A 16,360-nucleotide genomic window follows, 5' to 3' on the forward strand; every position below is an offset into this window, starting at 1 on the left:
ACTAGATAGCATGCAAAAAGATACATATTATGACCGACACCGTCCAACCAGTGCGCGCAACGCCTATACACTAGATTGCGACAAGGAAACCTTGCGCACCATCGACTGGTGAAGCTGAAAGCCAGTTCTGGCGGCTGGTTTTGCCCTGAAGCCGACGACCAGACCAGACTGCGGGTCGCGTTCCACGCCGCGACCTTCAACAACCCCAGAGCGGTCCACGCCGAGCCCAACGAGGCTCTTTCCGACGCGGTTGTAGTCCCCGAAGAATGCGTGGGCGCGCGCGTCGCTCCCGTGGGTCAAGCCGTGGCCGAGCGTGACGCCCCAGACTGAGCCCACGCGTATGGAGTGCGCCCTCGAGTTCCTATCTCGCTGAAGCATCACCGAGTACACGGACCCGGTGTACCGCACTATGCCCTCCGCGACATCCGCAGGGAACGTCCACGACTTTCCGTCGAGAGATATGGGATGCCAGGGCGTGACGACGAGTGATCCGACCCGACAAAGCGTGGCCGCCTGCACGGGCGTCCTCAATACCAGTGCGACCTTTCGCGACCCAGATGGGGTGCGAACCTTCATGCCTCGCTTCAGCTTTCGAATTGGTACGATCCTCCCGGAAGCCAGTTCTAGAGGAGTCGAGCCCGCAAAGCATACGCCATGGGCATCGCGATACCGACTCATGGATATTTTCGGTCGGCTACCCGCGTGGCCACCAACATGATGGCCTCCATAGCCAACGTAACCGCGTCGAGTTGTCGGTGTAGGCTCAGGGGCAGGCAGATTGTCAAAAACCTCGTCAAGTCGGTCGCGGCATGCGACGAATAACGGGCTGTTGATGCCATATTGCAGTGGACCGGGATCCTTGAAAGAGTTGCAGATCTGCCGCGAGTGGGCGTTGTAGTACGACGGCAGGTAGTGCACACCCCACTTGTTAAAGTACTCGTCGGTGTTGATGGCCAGAGATATTTGCCCCTTGGGCTCTGGCCCCGTCAGATCCTCCATCAACGACTGGTTCAGGGGGTCGAAGTGGTTTCGCGCCGGGATTTCGTCGAGCAGCAGAGCCAGCTCCTTTTGTTTCTGCGCTCGTCCCTCCGCGAGCACCCTGTGTTCACCATCTGGTCCGATGGGGAACCATGAGGACAGGTACTTGCAAATCCGTGCTCGCGACTCATGATAGGCCACCTCTGCGTCACTCAAGTCGGTAGCCTGGTGAGCTAGGCTTCCGCGCACCGACAGGGTGAAACTTCCATGGTCTGCATCGTTCAGCGTTTTCGAATCTGGGGACGCTGAGGGAATCCGCGCCGTGTCGAAGTCGAGTGTAGCTTCGACATCTAGATCGGTGGGTCGTAGAATGAGTTCTCCGTCGGCCTCGTTCGCGGCACCCCTCCTGACCCGCAGGAATATGTCACGAGACTGCCCGTATTGCAGATTGCCGAGCGGTATTTGCAGCACCTTCAGTCTGCTTTCCTTCGATCCCGTCTCTCTCGCCTCTTCCTGGAGAACCGACGAATCCATGGTCTGCTCGACCTGGAGATCGTTCGAATAGGTTAGTGTTAGTTTTGCGTTTGTCGCAAATGTAGCCTGAAGGTTGGCAACCGCGTGAACAAACACGGTGCCGATCATGCCTGCGTCTGGGATGAAAGCGTAATTGCCATTTCCAAACTCCGCCAGGGACTTCAACAATCCCGACCTCAAGCTGTAGCCGAAACCGAATGTGTGGATTGTTGCGGGCAGTTTTGACATGGACCTGAGTTTAGGAATGTAACCGGCCGGGGGGCACCTAGATGGCTGTGTCAGTACATCAAAGTAACGCAAGGTCGGAGAAAGGGATGCCGACATGTGATTTGGCATGCCGTCCGTGAGAACCATCATGGCCGGCACTCGTGAGCTGCGTCCTCCGTCCTTGAATACTTCGATGGCGTCGCGGATCCCGTGCCAGAGATTCGTAGCATCTTGAGGGACCATGGCTTTGATGTTGTCCTTGGCCTTGGCCTTGGATGTATCGTTCATGGGCTCAAGGTCCTGTATAACCTTTGACTTGCTTCCGAACGTGACGATTCCAAGTCGATCATCCGCGTTGAGGGTTTCGATGATAGTGAGCGCAGCATGCTTCGTGAGATCCAATACAGAGAGTCCGGTGTCTTCGGAACCCCCTTCCCCTGGTACGGGAGCGGATGCGCCCATGCTGCCAGAGACATCAATCACGAGAACAATGTCGCAAGGTACATGATGGATATCCACGGGCGGTGATTGTGGAGGCTGGACCTTGACGACAAGCGCCTCCTTTGACGGCACAGGACCAAGATGCAGAGTTGCGCCACATACTTCCGCGCTGACGAGTGAGTGCGCGGAAGCGGCTTCGTCGTAGCTCGGCGGTGCGTCGTTGCGAATTGGCAACCTCTGTGGTTGTGTGTTAGCAGATAGATCCCGAGGACTTGGACAAGGTGGGTGACTGGGTATGAGTGGGAATGGGGTACATGCCATGGTGACTGAAGCAACACGAGGCAACTGCAATCCGCTGCAGAAGTGTAGAGTCGAAACACGCTCGTCTTCGTCGAGATTCAGTCAGGCGACAAGCAACTGTCATGCAGCAACGTCGTTGGTCGACGGTGGCAGGCGGATGGTGGCCGTTTAAAGAGGCCCTGAGTCTGGAGATTTGGTGGCGTCAGCACAGAGCCTCTGGGGTCCGGCAACGTTCCGATGCGCTGCAGTTCGCCTCGCGAGACGACGACATCCGCAGCGATGATACAGTTCTCCATGCTTGCCAGACTGCGGGCGCAAGGCTTCGTTGCGGGCTCTCGCGTCTCCACCTCTTCAGCACGGCGAAGTGAATACCGAAATTGGCGGCGTCGCCCATGATGAGATGGGAGATGCCAAATGTAGGCCACCCACCTCCCGGGGCATTCATCCATTCGCTGCAATGCGCGCGCCGATGCAAGATCGCCGAGCATTGGGTTCTCGGTGGCCCTCCGGCAGGGCTTGTGGCACCCCGCGCCAGAGGGCCATTGGCCAGCCACACGTGCGGGCAGACACCAAGGCTGTTTTTGGGCGGGCAAGCCAAGGTGTCCTGTGAGGCTCCTGACAAGGCACGGCGACTTCCTGGAGCTTGGGCCATGCGAATTGGAAACGGCGTCAGCCAGCGGGGTCGCTCATTGGGGCAGCGTCCAGGCTGCGAGATCAGGAGGCCAATGGCATCGCTTTGCGGCTGACACAGCCCTTAAGGATGGCGTCCTTCTTGGGGCGCCGGGGAGCTTGGGGCCCTGGTCCGTGGGAAACGGGTGCACAGACGGCTGCTGAGCCTCTGCATCAATCTTGGCGAGACTTGGAGTCTGATCCATTTGTCCTGTCAGACGAGGGCATCTGATCGCGCAACAACACCGCGCATCTCGAGGCTCTGCCTCCCGAAGGCTGTCGCCGGTCGAGGCATGCCAGCAGTCCAGGGCGTCCGTCGGCTTGCGTGACGTCCGCGACCGGCTCGACTTGCATGAAGAGATCGTACCGACGTCGTAGCGATGACTCGCCGCCGTTTTCGAGGTGACATGACGCAAGCTTGGCAGCATGCCGTGCAACGCGCCCCGCGCGCGACTGACACGGGACCTCACGGCGCCAGCATGTGGCAAGCCGGGATGCCACTGATGGGTCTGTACTTCGTACATGTAATTCGTGGTCAGCAACGCACTGTACGAGTTACTCCACGTCGACGACGAGAGCCGCTCTCGACTGGGACAAGCCTGTCGTCGCGGGGTCACGATCGCCGAGACGAGGCGAACAAGGTGAGCATCAGCCACAGGCAACTCGTCAGCACTCGCTCCAACAAGGCGACCCATGCCATGCCGCCAGCGCCCCCCCATGTTGGCCACCTTTGGGCGGCGGGGAACCCGGAATGTGCATTCTCAAATCACATCGCCAATTTTAGCATCTCGTCTGTCGGCCCTGGCCTGAGTGGCGACTCTCTCGGTCGTGATGTGCCTCGCCTCGTCATTGCTGCAGTGAGTCCCAGGCCCTGCCTGCTTGCGTTTTTCTCCTGTTGTCACATGTGATGGAAGCTGGCGGGAAGGATGCAACAGCATCCCCGACGATGATTCAGCGGGGTTACTGGCACAGGCACGGGCGAGCTGCAGGCAGGCACGCAGGTAGGCAGCCACTTTCCAGTGTCGATGGGAAGCCGACACGGAAGGCAACGAAGCATGCATCAATTCTGCTCCGATACTCCCGCCGTCGAGTCCTGTCGGGCCCAGAGCCGCCTCCGCATGCCGCCCGTCTGACTGGCCACCCACCTCGTCTTGCTTCTTCAGCCTGCACCGGGTGGTCGGTCGGAGGCTGCGCATTTCGCCGTTTACAGTCGGCAAAGGTCGGGTGTGAAACTTGTGTGTGCAGTGGGCGCGACGCCTGGTTTTGTTTTCTCGTCGTTGGCTCACACCCTCACTCCTCCTCACCACCACTCACCACCCATCAGCCCGTCGAGCCGCACCGGAAGCGGCGCTGCGCCATGTGTGAGGGACCGACTTCGTTCGTTCGCCCGCGGGAACGAGAGTGTGGCACGAATGCTCGCCCGCTCTGCGTGGTGGTAGAAAGAACCCTTGACCCCGCCCGCGACGCTCCGATCTCGTCCTCGTTCCGGCGGGCGACCGGCCTTTTGCGACCGCAGATCTCGTGTCTGACAACACACGTCAGGCGTCTCGGGCAAGGGACTTCATGACGCGCAAAACGCTGATCGCAAGACGAGGATAAATGCATAAGGGTCCAGTCCAGCGGCCAGCCCAGCGCAGGTGCCGCGCCGGCGTGGGGCTGCCCAGCAGGCGTCGACACGGGCCGCCGACTTCCATTCGAGGCAAGCAGAGACAGGCGTCCGGACCGGCTGTTGGGGTTCCATCAGGATGGGTTACCGGACCCTGCCGGCCCCCGCACGCGCTCCTCAATGACGCGCCACTGCATGCGATTCGACAGAGGGGCAGCCTTGAGCACATGTCGCCTGCCGCCAGTCGCCTGTTGGCTGCATATCCCCCAGCTTGCCAGGCCCCTTCGTGGGGTGCTAGTGGCGCCGCTTGAGACCAAAAGAGTTGGGCTAGCCCGCCGAGTTTCGTGTGCCAGGCGCCCGGCCGACAGCCAACCAACCCAACCAAACCTCATCGTCAAGCTGCCCATCCGTCTCCCCCCCCAGGGGTGGCGCTTGTCCAGATCTGCGTCACCCACTACCTCCGGGGGGCTCTGCATGTTGTCTGCGAGATTGTCTGGCCCGGCGCCGCGCGCCCATGCAAGCCAAGGTGGTCAGCCGGGCCAACCAGCGCCCTCGCTGCCTCCCAGTATGGCCAACTGCAACGACATGACACCGCGAAATGCGTCACGACAATATTTTTATCATGGACTTTACGGACTTGACCCTCTGCGCGTCCGTCCAGCGGCCGTGATTGTCTGCCCACTCTGCGCCCACGCTCCCAGTCTCGCCCGCCCTCAGTGGTTCCATTGCCGGCGTCCCGCCCGTCCCTCGCCCCGCTCCTGGCCGTCACTGTCACACAGAGTTCAAGATGCGGGAAACTCTCTGCCTGCTTAGAAGGTGGTGCCGAGACCAAGGTCAGCGCCACCACGGGGCGGGCGGCGCCTCTCTTATAAGAATCACCTCCTCCTGTGCTCTCCTCTCCTCTTGCACAGCAGTCGTCTTTCTCCTTCTCTCTCACACACTTCAGATCCACCCTTCGCCCTTTCACCAGCTACAGCTCCGTCATCACGCCCTTCGGACAGTCGTCTGCGACCTACAACTCACCACTTTGCAACTGCTCAAATACATCACCCCACACGCACCAGCTTAAAAAGTCAACATGCCCGCCTACGAGTACTGCTGCAAGTGCGGTGGCATGATTGTCATCAGCACCACCTGCACCGGCTGCGGCCACAAGCAGTGCACCGAGTGCCCGGCGTCGTGAACCCGCAGCGTCTCAATACTCAGAGCCCCTGGTACGGCCGAGGTCCCGTCCCACGACACATGGTGGAACTTGCGGGCTAACGAGCAGCGCCATTAGTGCTTTGACATGATTTGAGCTACGACCACGACGACTTTTGTTCTTCTACCGCGAATGACGATCTCCCCACCGCTTTGTACCGATATCCGGGGCGTCTTCTTGTGCTCTTGTTTTCTCCCCTCAGCGTCGAAAACGATGCGGCGTGATACCCTTGCATGTTCAGTCTACTGTTCTCATCCCGGCTGGGTTTCGCTTGGAGTTGTGTGGTTCTGAAGGCGCACGAGAATGGTCGAGGCTTATTTTGTCTGAGACGAGAGGCAGACCTGCGCGACAGCCGGGTATTGGCTGCCCTCGGGCTGACGGAGGCGATTATCGGAAGCCACGGGACGACTTGACCTCGCACTCGTATTCGAGAGTTTTGTCCGGCGTCCGTACAACTGTACGATGAAACCAACGGTTCTTCTGCTGGCGCTGCGTCGGAGACTCATGGCCGTAGACTTTGTAGCCGGCTTCATATGCAAAACACACGACGAAATCGGACAAGACGTAATGCCAAATTGTGCTCTCTAGTACTGCTTTCTAGGTGATATCAAAGGCCATGCTCGTTGCGCATGTGCTTATGCCGTGACTAATACTCGCGAACCATGGTAGTGGACTTGGACTGCTTCCTCCTCTCCTTGATCTTGAAGCCCTGCTTTTGGTAAAACGGCACAACCTTGGAGTTGTCGGCCGCGACACCGATCCAGATCCCTCGGCTGACGCTCCCATCCTGCTGCTGCCGCGCGGCTTTCACACTCTCGACAAACGCCTCAATCAGCTTACGTCCCCAGCCTTTGCCTTGCCACTCGTCCAAAAGGTCGATGTGCATAGTCGCCTTGTACCCCTCCTCCATGAGGTCCTCCTGCCCGTTGAGAAGCAGCCACTCAGCTTGGTATGCCATCTGAGCGAGAGCCGTCTCGTTGATCTGACCGTCGTCGAGCAGCCAAGGTGCTTTCGTCCCCCGATCCTCCCACTTGGGGGGCTGGACCTCCGGTGAAGGGTCGAGGATGGAGGAAACGTAGGAAGGCCAAGCGGCACAGAAGGCTGCAATGTCGGGGCAACCGATGCAGTAGCCGACCGGGTCGGAACCGGAGCCGGAGTCCAGTACGAAGCAGGTCTGGGGCGACAAGTGCGTGAAGGGATGCGTCCAGAGGTAAGGGCCGACGCGACGAGCAGGCTCAGACGCCTGAAGAGACGGAGGCATGGTGTCCCGGCACTGAAAAGACGCTCGTTAGTCAACGGCGCGGACACGCGGGTGTCGCTGGAGCGGGGCTCTGCTGGAGCGCACGATGCGAGAAGCTGAGGGGAGACTGACGATGCGTGCCATCGCCTCAAAATCTGACGGCTTGTAGGGTCGGATGAACGCCATTGTGGATTGGATTAACGGTAGCACTTCTATTCGAGCTTGAGGGGTGTGTTGAAGTTGAGTTTGACCACGACCAGCTTTGGAGACGGAAGCGGTAGGGACGCCCTTTACTGCTGCAGGAGGTAGCGAGCCGGCCGGTGCTTCGCTTCGCTTCGGTTTCGTGGGACCAAGGAAGGGAAAGACGCCGAATGAAGGCTTCCCGGCGAAGAACGATGCAGGACGCGCCTGCTACAGGCGCCCGTCTCCATCCCCCTCCTTGGCATCCTGCGAGTCCATCGCCCTCCTTGCCCCCCACGTTGTGGTTGGCATGGCGGGGGCATTGGGGGGACACTAGCTAGACGTTGCGACCGGCTACCCACTCCGTGATTATGGTCCTCTGAGATCTTGACCAAATCAACGCCAGCCGAGCCAATGAGCTACATTGCGCCGCGGCATTACTTCCTGCCGAATGCTTCGATAGCCAGCCGCCTGTGGTGGCCTGTAGGTAACGTGGAGCGTCAAACGTGAGACCGACGCTGGCCGCACAACATTAGACCAGGACGGCCTTCCACAACACGTGAGGCAGTAGGAGTAGCTCAGTTATGGGACGAAGACGCGGAATCAACGATTACAGGAAAAGTACGGCACGTGATATAACGGAAATGCGTGACCTGATGCCAGCCTGTGGAAGGTATGAGCCTCGACTCAGACCCCTGACATGCTGGCCCGTTCTGCGGCTGCGACTAGGAGGATTCAACAATCACTTGCCCTCGCCTGGATTGCTCATTTGTAAGCGATTGCTTTTATGGTACAGTTCCAGCTTGTTCGTGCTGTCTAATGTGGCCCCTGGCGATTCGCTGCGTAGACAAGCGGTCGCATCCGCGCGACAACCGCACTCATCCGCGTTGCAAGGTCCGTCGCCGCGTCGCCTGTGCTAATACCCACAGCATGGATCAAAGTCCAGCCTCAATCCGCTGCCTGCTCGACCGCCACATACTGATTTTGCGACGCTGTGATATATATTCGTACACGTGCTCATAGAACTGTAAAGAAAGCACAAATAAACCCCTTCAAAAAATGACGCCTTGACATTGCTGATGCACCCCATTGGCCCCTTAGCCATCGATTTTCGTTGGTCGAGGTTATCGCTGAGCACGATGAATTCTGGCGGTAAAGCCGGATAGCTCTCCCGCACTATGTCCGTTGACTCAAGTCAGAAAGTTGCTTCCCGAGGCGTAAACCCTCCTTTGTGTGCCGATCTTGTGAGCGCAAGTCCCAACGCTCAGTGCCCGGTGGTCGTGATCAGATCATCCCGCCAGGCAGGTTGCCGCTTGACATGCTGGGATGTGGTAGCGGTGGTCGAATAGTTGGCGGGCCCCGTGGAGGGCTTTGGCGTAGCCTCCCACTCGCATCGAGAACCATCCGATGGCCGCCATGGCGATGACTACTCTGTGCTCCCTCTTCGTCAGACATGGTCCCGCCATATCCATTCGCAGCTCCCTCATCTCCACGGTGGCCGAAGCCCTGACCATTCTTGCGACGGGGATTGATTGGCGGCAATGGTGGTGCATGTGCATTGGCAACTGCATGCAGATTCGGCGTCGAAGCTGCTGCGCTCAACATGCTTCCGCTACGAGAGCGAGCATACGGAAGGGACTCAAAAGTCGCGCCCGCGGATGTGTGAACCGGCGATCCAATCTTCGGGTCAGAAAGCTCCCGCATTCTGCCCACCCGACGTCCAGATGGGTCAATGGGGAGGCCACCGTGCATGGGGCCCTGTCTCGGGAATCCGGCAGGGGGAGCATGGCCGCCGTATTGTTCGTCATAGGTCAGCGATCCATTTCGCAGTCGGGTGGCCCGAGTGTAGGCAGGACTGGCAGTGCTAGTCTCTGAACCGCTCCTCTCACGTTCCGATGCAGCCCGGGAGCCTGCGCGGGAGCGACTTCTGCTTCTAGACTCGTCTCGCGGCATCCGGTTGAACATGACGGGAGGAGGACCATTCTCGTGTGATATCACCCGATGCGGGGACGGCCGCTCAGGCATGGAGAGTTGCTTCGGTGGCGCTTGGTGTCTCTGCTGAGTCTCAATCTCTTTCATTCGCTGCAGCTCTCGTCGAGCCTGGCGGAATGCTTTCAAGCCAGCGTGCACAGGTTCATCCTTCTCCGCTGTGGGAGAGCCCCTGCTTGCTTGCCCATCTTCGTCAGGAATATTACCATCTCGCTGGTTTTGCTCGGTGCTTTCCGTCGACGGCTTTCGAGGCGATGGAGACGTTGTGCGGTTGGAGGAATCAGGCACTCGAGACTTGGACGATTTTGAGCGGCTGCGTTCGCGACTCTCGCGGTCGAAGAGAGAACCGCGGCTAGATTTCGATCGAAGGATACCCAAACCACTACTCCGCGGCACTGGCAATTCCCTTGACTCGGACAGGGGAGTCGTTGGCGTAGAGCGCTCATTGTCAGACTCAACATACGTCGTCAGTCTCTCCCGGACTCGTCTTGCACCATCCGCCAAGTGTCGTGCGAAGTCATCTTGCTCCTCGGGTGTCGCATCAGTAGGCGCAGCAGGATGTCGAACCGCGGGCGCTTCCATGGACAGTTTGCTCGATTCTGACCCCTGTGAGGCTCGGCTCTGAGGGTTATCGAGGGGTGCTGACACCGGCGGCTGTTCAATCGTGCCATAAATCGACGAGGCAGAGCTGTCCTGCCGCAAGTGTTGCCTCACCATCCCGCTTAGGCCAGAATTTGGGCCTAAAGTAGGCGAGTCTTCAGGCGGATCAACACCGCGGTCAAAGGCCTCGTTCGAACCGGACAAGCCACCGGCATGGTCAGGGAACCTTGGCGACGTGAGGGAAAGAGGCGTCGGCAGAGCGGACTTCCGAAACGCAGGATGTGCTTCGTCATCCGGACGCTCAATGATGAGCTGCGGAGTAACCGAGGGTATGCTTGATCGGTTATCGACGGACGCGTCGTCACTCTCATCAAAGAACGTTGGGTTTCCGTCTTCTGCTTCCGCAACTGATTCTGGCACCCTTGTTTCGAAACCGTCCCGATTGATCGGCTGTCTGTGCGATGACGACGACCGAGACCTGGATGTGTGCATGGCCATCCCTGTATCAGCAGGCCCACGCCCAGACGGCGTTTCGCGTCCTTGTTGGAGCTGCCGTTGCCGCTGAGCATACTTGAAATCGTCATACTGCTGAGCAGGTCGAGCGAAGACTCCCATCGCTGTGGCCTTGCCTCGATCGTTGGGCTGAATAGGTAGCATTGGATGCTCCCCAGTTTCGCTGATAGGGGGACTCAGGGGCGGACTGGCCACAAACGCAGGTTTTGGCTCCGGTCGAGGAAAATTGCTACTGCTCTCGGCAGGACTGATTGGCGTGGAGGAAGCAGGGGGGCTGAACGATCGAAGGTTGGGGGCACTAGCCTTGCTCATGATCGGCCGGCGCTCAAGGACCCGATCGCCAAAAGTTGCGTTTGTTGGAGAAGGAACGGGGGGAGTGAGGTCTGGTGTCCGCGTTCCAAACGGACGTTGGCGAGACAAAGTATCCATTCGCGACACGGCCGATGATTGTTGATCCTGGAGGTCTTGGTTAAGACCTTGCTCATACAGCCTCCGCGTTCGCGTGACGCTGCGCTCGAGATGGGGCAGCTGGGTCGAAGAAGCCATGGCTGTCCCTCCGGACGACCAATCTTTGACAGACGAGGACGGCTGTGACGACGCGATAGATGTAGCAGCGGTTGAGTTGCGTGCAGCTGACGGGGCGGAGGATGTTGTCGAGTTTGTTTCTCGTCGGCGGCTGAAGTCGACCTGCCCATCGGATTCGTTGGTGTCGCCGGTTTCATTCTCGTCTAATGAATGACGTTCTCGCTCAGATTGTCTCCATTTTTGGAATGCCGACTGAGCCACGTCGTCGCCGTATAGAGCCCTGCCTCCCATACCACCGTTCCTGGCACTGCCTCCTGCCGGGATTTTGTAGATCTTTTGTCTTCCTCCGAAGAGGTTATTGCCATCGGTGGGCTTAGAGCGGTTCATTATGCTCCCCGAAGTTGATGCGGCATCATCGCTCGAATTGTACGAGTCGAACCGAGAAAACGGGGGTGCCCGAATTGACTCGACCTCAGCGATGTCGTGCAGTCCAGCGCCCAACCCGAAGTCTGCTAATCTTGATTGCCTTTTCGGGAACAGAACGCTGTCGTCGCTGGCTTTGCCGAGCTTCGAGTTCGGGTCATCTTGCTCGCGAAGCATCGAAAACCGAGCCGACAGGCCCGTCATGAGAAGACTCGTTCGAAAGTCATCGGTGGGTGGCAGTGCAGATGCCAAGTCCAGTTCTTTCTTGGCGTCTTCCTGCGACCTCTTCCTACCAAACATGCGGAATGGGCCAGACGCCTCCGACTCTATCGACGGCCGCGCAGCTGCCACCTCATCCTTGTTCTTCTTCTTGGTTCGAAACCGATTCATTGTGAAGTCGTGGCGAATGTGCGTATCGTAATGGAAGCGCGATATCAAGGCGGTACTTCAGGCACTCTGGGTTTACTGAAGAGTATCGGGTACCCGTTCCATGAAGCCGCCGTCGAAATGGATGCAAAGTCCGCGTGTGCAAGCGAGCCTTGCTGTCTGCGGTTCTGTCAGCACATGGTTCAGGCACTTGCGTAAATAGACGAGATTCGGTCTCGTGTCGACGGCTTGTGCTGGACGGTGCGCCTGACAAACACGCACGAGAGGCACATGACTGGCAATGATTGTACAGCGCGAGAGTCCGCAGAAGCAATGGCTCATTTGGTGTCCAGCGCGACAGAGATAAAATTGTGTATGGCAACGTACCCAATGTACCCAGTAGCGGACTCTGGGTCAGTCCGTCGACTCTTACCGAACCCACCCGGACAGGATTGAAGTCAAATGGTGTATTTTCTTCCGCAGATACAATGAGATCTGGGAGGCGCCGTACGCAGCCGGCCGAGTCCGTACAGATACGAAGATCGGTTGGCAATCTCCCGGATTCGCGAACGCTGTTCAGCGGGTAAGCGGGACTGTCGACTAAGTTATGATCGTCTCGTATCGGAGAATAGTCGCCGTTATATCGGTTGGAGAAGTTGTACTGTTGTATGCCCCGCAGCTGGGACGGATGATTGCCTCAGGAGGCAGATGCTCTTGGCCGACGGACCGCAAGATGCCAGAGCGGGCCTGATGGCAAGAATCGTAGAATCGTCTATCACGGACTGGCGGAGCGAAGCATGTTTGGCTGCTCCACACTCGTACGATATCGTATGGGCGAGTCGTCCCGGGCTTTGCTCCTTGGTGGCGGTTTGGAGAGGCGTGAGGTCGGGGGGCGAAGCGGACAACCTTTTTGACGATGCGATGAAAGAAAGTTCTGAGTTCGCGAGCGAAGGCAGGGGATCCAGCTTGTAACCAGATGCCCCAGCGCGACCAGGGTATGGAGAAATTGGGAGCTTGGGCGTCGGGGCGCCAACTACGGAGAACTAAAGAAGGGGGGAGTGGTTGACCTGGATCCAGGCTTTTTTTTCTTGTTCCATTCGGGGGTGGGTGCGGTGAAGCACGCTGCAAGGTGGGCTGGAACTGTGCGGCTAGTGGTGTGGTGGTGCCTACCACCGCTTCAGCACCGCTGTGTCGTGGTGCAGTTGAGGCCAAAGCTCACTACAACCACTGGCTGATGCCAGGGGGTGTGGCCGGGATATGGGGGGTGTGACCTGAGAAATGAGTGTTCGGTCCCCTGCCCCGGCGGCAGGGGTGCCACGGGCGACCTGACCACCCTCCACCCCATCATCTCCCTCATGTCGCGCCTCAACAGCGACTTGCGCCCGCTTCCGCACCCAGGTCGTTCACAAGTGTGTTCAGGGTCGACATTGGGGGCAAGGCGATGGTCAGCACGGCCATCGTTACGTCGCGGGCTGTGAGCTGGGTTTTAAGCACCGACACCACGTACGAGGTATTCCCCGCGCCGCCGCGCTTCCTTCTCGCCGCTTTCGTACGACTCCAGACTCGGTAGTGCCAACGGGTTAAATTGGCCTGTGTCGCGGCTCAAGCAAGGAGGACTGATGAGGTACCACAAAGTGCCTTTGCTCCTGCCTGACCTGGTCCGGCGGGTGCCACCACGGCGGCCCAAGCTTGCTTGTCGACGCGCACTCTGCGTGGCGTTCCTCAATGATCAGGGGGCATCGAGGCAAGGCCACACTGCCAGCCAGATTTCGCTCGCAGCCGCAATCATCCGGCGGATGCACCATACTACTGGGAAAACAAGGCTATCGTCTGGCCATGGGCATCTTTCCTTTTCGCCCAAGCGTGAGTGCACTTCCAAGATGACTGTACCTATGTACCTGTAGCTGCATGGTGCCTGTGGCGTCCAACAGGAACCACCTCAGCGCGTGTGACCCGCGCAGTGCAGTTGCCGTGCAACATGCGACTCAAGGACCGACATTGCTTTGCGGCAGCGCACCGCTGACAAGACATTGTCATCTCGCCGTCTCCTTTCTTATTGCATCCTGTCCAAGGTGTGCCCTTCCCAATGGAGCAAGGCTGGCCCCCCAACCCTCCCCGCGACGGCACTGCGGGCGCTCAGGGCCTATAGTGACACATCACAAAGGCCCCGTAGTGTTCCTTTTCCGTCGCAACCGGTTCCTTCCTGGCGCCACACCACTGAGCACACCTGAAGCTGGCCCCAACGTCGCTTCTGGAGGTGTGTCGCTCAGGACTCAGGAGGGCAAGAAGGTTGCTCTGGGCCTAGAGGGAGACGTGCGAACCAATAGCAGACATGGCCAAGCCAATCAAGACGAATGACGACGAAGACTTGTCACGACTTCGTTTCTTTTCCCCATACCCATCCCGTCCCGTGTCCTCGACGTCATGTCATGGAGCGGTGGTGGATCGGACGCAGTGGTGTTGCGGGCGGGCCGTGTCCGTCACCCTTCCATCCATGCGAGGGGGTGCCAGCATTTTCAGCCTTTCTGCCTGGGAGGCGCGCATGCGAGGATCGGACATGGGACGAGACGCGTAGAATTTGGTATCGCGGGGACCGAGAAGTCGTAAGCCGAAGCCAGTGCCATCCTGCTGTGACTGGCGAAAAGCAGCTCCAATCGTCGATACCGTTGCTGAAAGGGACTGCGCAGGGGATTGCCTGGCATGGAAGGAGGTTCGTTTGAACCTCGGCCAGGTAGCAGCTCCGGACGCTCAATTCCAGGATCTGCTCGAGCAGGTGGCAAACAAGAGTTGCTTTTCTTTCGAGTCAGGGCCAGAGACATTTGTACGCCCCCACCGTCAAGCTAGAGATCGTTCTTATTCAACGAGGTATGCACTCATCGCGCTCCACCTGGAGAAACAAACATCCATCCGCCTGGTCTGCCAGTCTCCGATGAGAACGTCAAGACTGGCCGGGCGCGCCTCTCGCCATGGTCGTTGGGGCAAGCTTGCTTCGTTCCTACAGACTAGAGCTCAAGAAGAGGAAAAGAGGTCGGCAACCATCTGCCCAAAGTGTCCGCGGCCACCCCTGCGTCCAACACCGACTTCGTCGCCAGATCGGATGGATGCCCTCGTGGCCAATCTCATCTCGGAATGTCCGCTCACGCTGCAAGGCGGGACAAGGGTTATTATGAAGACACGCGCACATGACGCATCTGCAGTCACGAGACTCCTAACGCTTCAAGACCCGGATCCAGAGACACTGAGTTTCTTTTGACGGGCAAGGCCGTCCAAACACGGCTCATCTTTGAGACTCGAGGCAAATGCCGTTTTAAATGCACAGCGGCAGCCATCCGTACCGGGACAGTGGTTCCGCGTCCTCAAGCCAGACAGGCACCCGGCTCCGCGTGGATCCGAGTGCAGAACTCGGGTCGCCTTTAGAGTGCGCTCCCCTGCATGCTCCCCTCCTTGCCTCCCGAGGCCAGGGCAGTGTTGGCCGAGCATGACGTTTTGTTTGCCAGTCGCAAAAGCAATACGCTGCCGATGCGACTTTCGAATCCTGGCTCGGTTGAGGAAGCGTTTCACGAAGATCGAAAGGGAAGGCCCGCCATCGCTCCTTTCCAACGGCTTCAGCTGCAAACTCCGCAGCCCGACTCGCCAACGTATCATCCACCAAGGGGCAAGGGCAAAGGAAAAAAAACTCCTTCCCCCAGTGGGCGACTGTCTCTTTCATTTCAGGGGCAGGCTGCGTGCTTTTGGCGACCAGCTGCACGGAGAAAGCAACCACTGGAAGCCCTATGACAGTCCGCTGCGGCAGCCTCTCCCCCGCTTGCCAGTTTTGCGGGCCACGCTTCCGTTCCGCGTACCAATGAGACGCCCGTTCCTGACGCTTAGCCCCTTTTAGTCTGAACCCTCCCCTGAGCTACTGAGCGGGCCTGCCGGGACAAACACCCAGCAGCACCAAAAGCGGGGGTGTGTATATAGTAAGCTAGTCATGGTGGCCACGCGAGGGGAGCAAGTCCGCGGTTCTCGACGGAAGGGCGGATGTCCACTCCAAGAATTGGTGAAGCGCTCCTCTCGATGCCTTCGTCGACATGAACCAGGTGTCGTGCTTAATGACTTGAGCGACCTGATTGCATTGACGCCTTCCGCATGTTCGGTAGCATCCCGTCGCGTGATGATAGGACCGTCCTTTCGCCCGCACGATCGCGCAGCGGAATCGACGCGTCCTAACGATTAGCACCCGCACGAAGCACAAGCATCGATACGATCAATGCTTGGCCATATTTGCCCCTCCTTTCCATAGCGGTGTCAACAGGCGGCAGCGGGCAGGACGCGCTGTGCGATGCCTGTGGTGGAAATAGTGGCTTGCAAGCCCCCCGTTTGGGGCGGCGCTGTTCACGTTTCTTCAACGAGCAAACAATACTCGTACAGGGCACAGGTCCGCTCGACAGGATGGTGGGCTGAGTGGCGCCGACAAACGCGCGTCGCGTCCTGACTTTGTCAATAGACCGTCGCGTGGGAAGCAATCCCTTCACGATGGAGGTGAGCGCCTCGGACGCAGGCCTGTGTTTACACAACACGGTCTCTCACAGGGCCTCGACCGTCCTGA

At 58.8% G+C, this 16,360-nt stretch overlaps 3 protein-coding genes across 3 annotated transcripts; all 3 read right to left on the reverse strand.

Moving 5' to 3' along the window:
* Positions 1 to 63: 63 nt before the first annotated feature.
* PLICBS_005961 (uncharacterized protein) lies at positions 64 to 2,181 on the reverse strand (the record flags this gene model as incomplete). The annotated part of the gene is made up of 2 exons (XM_018319699.2): positions 64 to 1,777; positions 1,835 to 2,181. The coding sequence occupies 2 exons, from the start codon at positions 2,179 to 2,181 to the stop codon at positions 64 to 66; spliced, it is 2,061 nt and encodes a 686-aa protein (XP_018182173.2).
* A 4,401-nt stretch (positions 2,182 to 6,582) lies between these two features.
* Positions 6,583 to 7,362, reverse strand: PLICBS_005962 (uncharacterized protein; the record flags this gene model as incomplete). The annotated part of the gene is made up of 2 exons (XM_018319701.2): positions 6,583 to 7,209; positions 7,309 to 7,362. 2 exons carry the CDS (start codon positions 7,360 to 7,362, stop codon positions 6,583 to 6,585), a joined length of 681 nt encoding a protein of 226 aa, XP_018182175.2.
* Positions 7,363 to 11,176: 3,814 nt separating this feature from the next.
* PLICBS_005963 (uncharacterized protein) lies at positions 11,177 to 11,796 on the reverse strand (the record flags this gene model as incomplete). The annotated part of the gene is made up of 2 exons (XM_065600827.1): positions 11,177 to 11,181; positions 11,277 to 11,796. The coding sequence occupies 2 exons, from the start codon at positions 11,794 to 11,796 to the stop codon at positions 11,177 to 11,179; spliced, it is 525 nt and encodes a 174-aa protein (XP_065456899.1).
* Between the last annotated feature and the right edge of the window lie 4,564 nt (positions 11,797 to 16,360).

Source organism: Purpureocillium lilacinum (assembly GCF_023168085.1).
Source record: "Purpureocillium lilacinum CBS 284.36 DNA, scaffold_4, whole genome shotgun sequence".
Lineage (NCBI taxonomy): Eukaryota > Fungi > Ascomycota > Sordariomycetes > Hypocreales > Ophiocordycipitaceae > Purpureocillium > Purpureocillium lilacinum.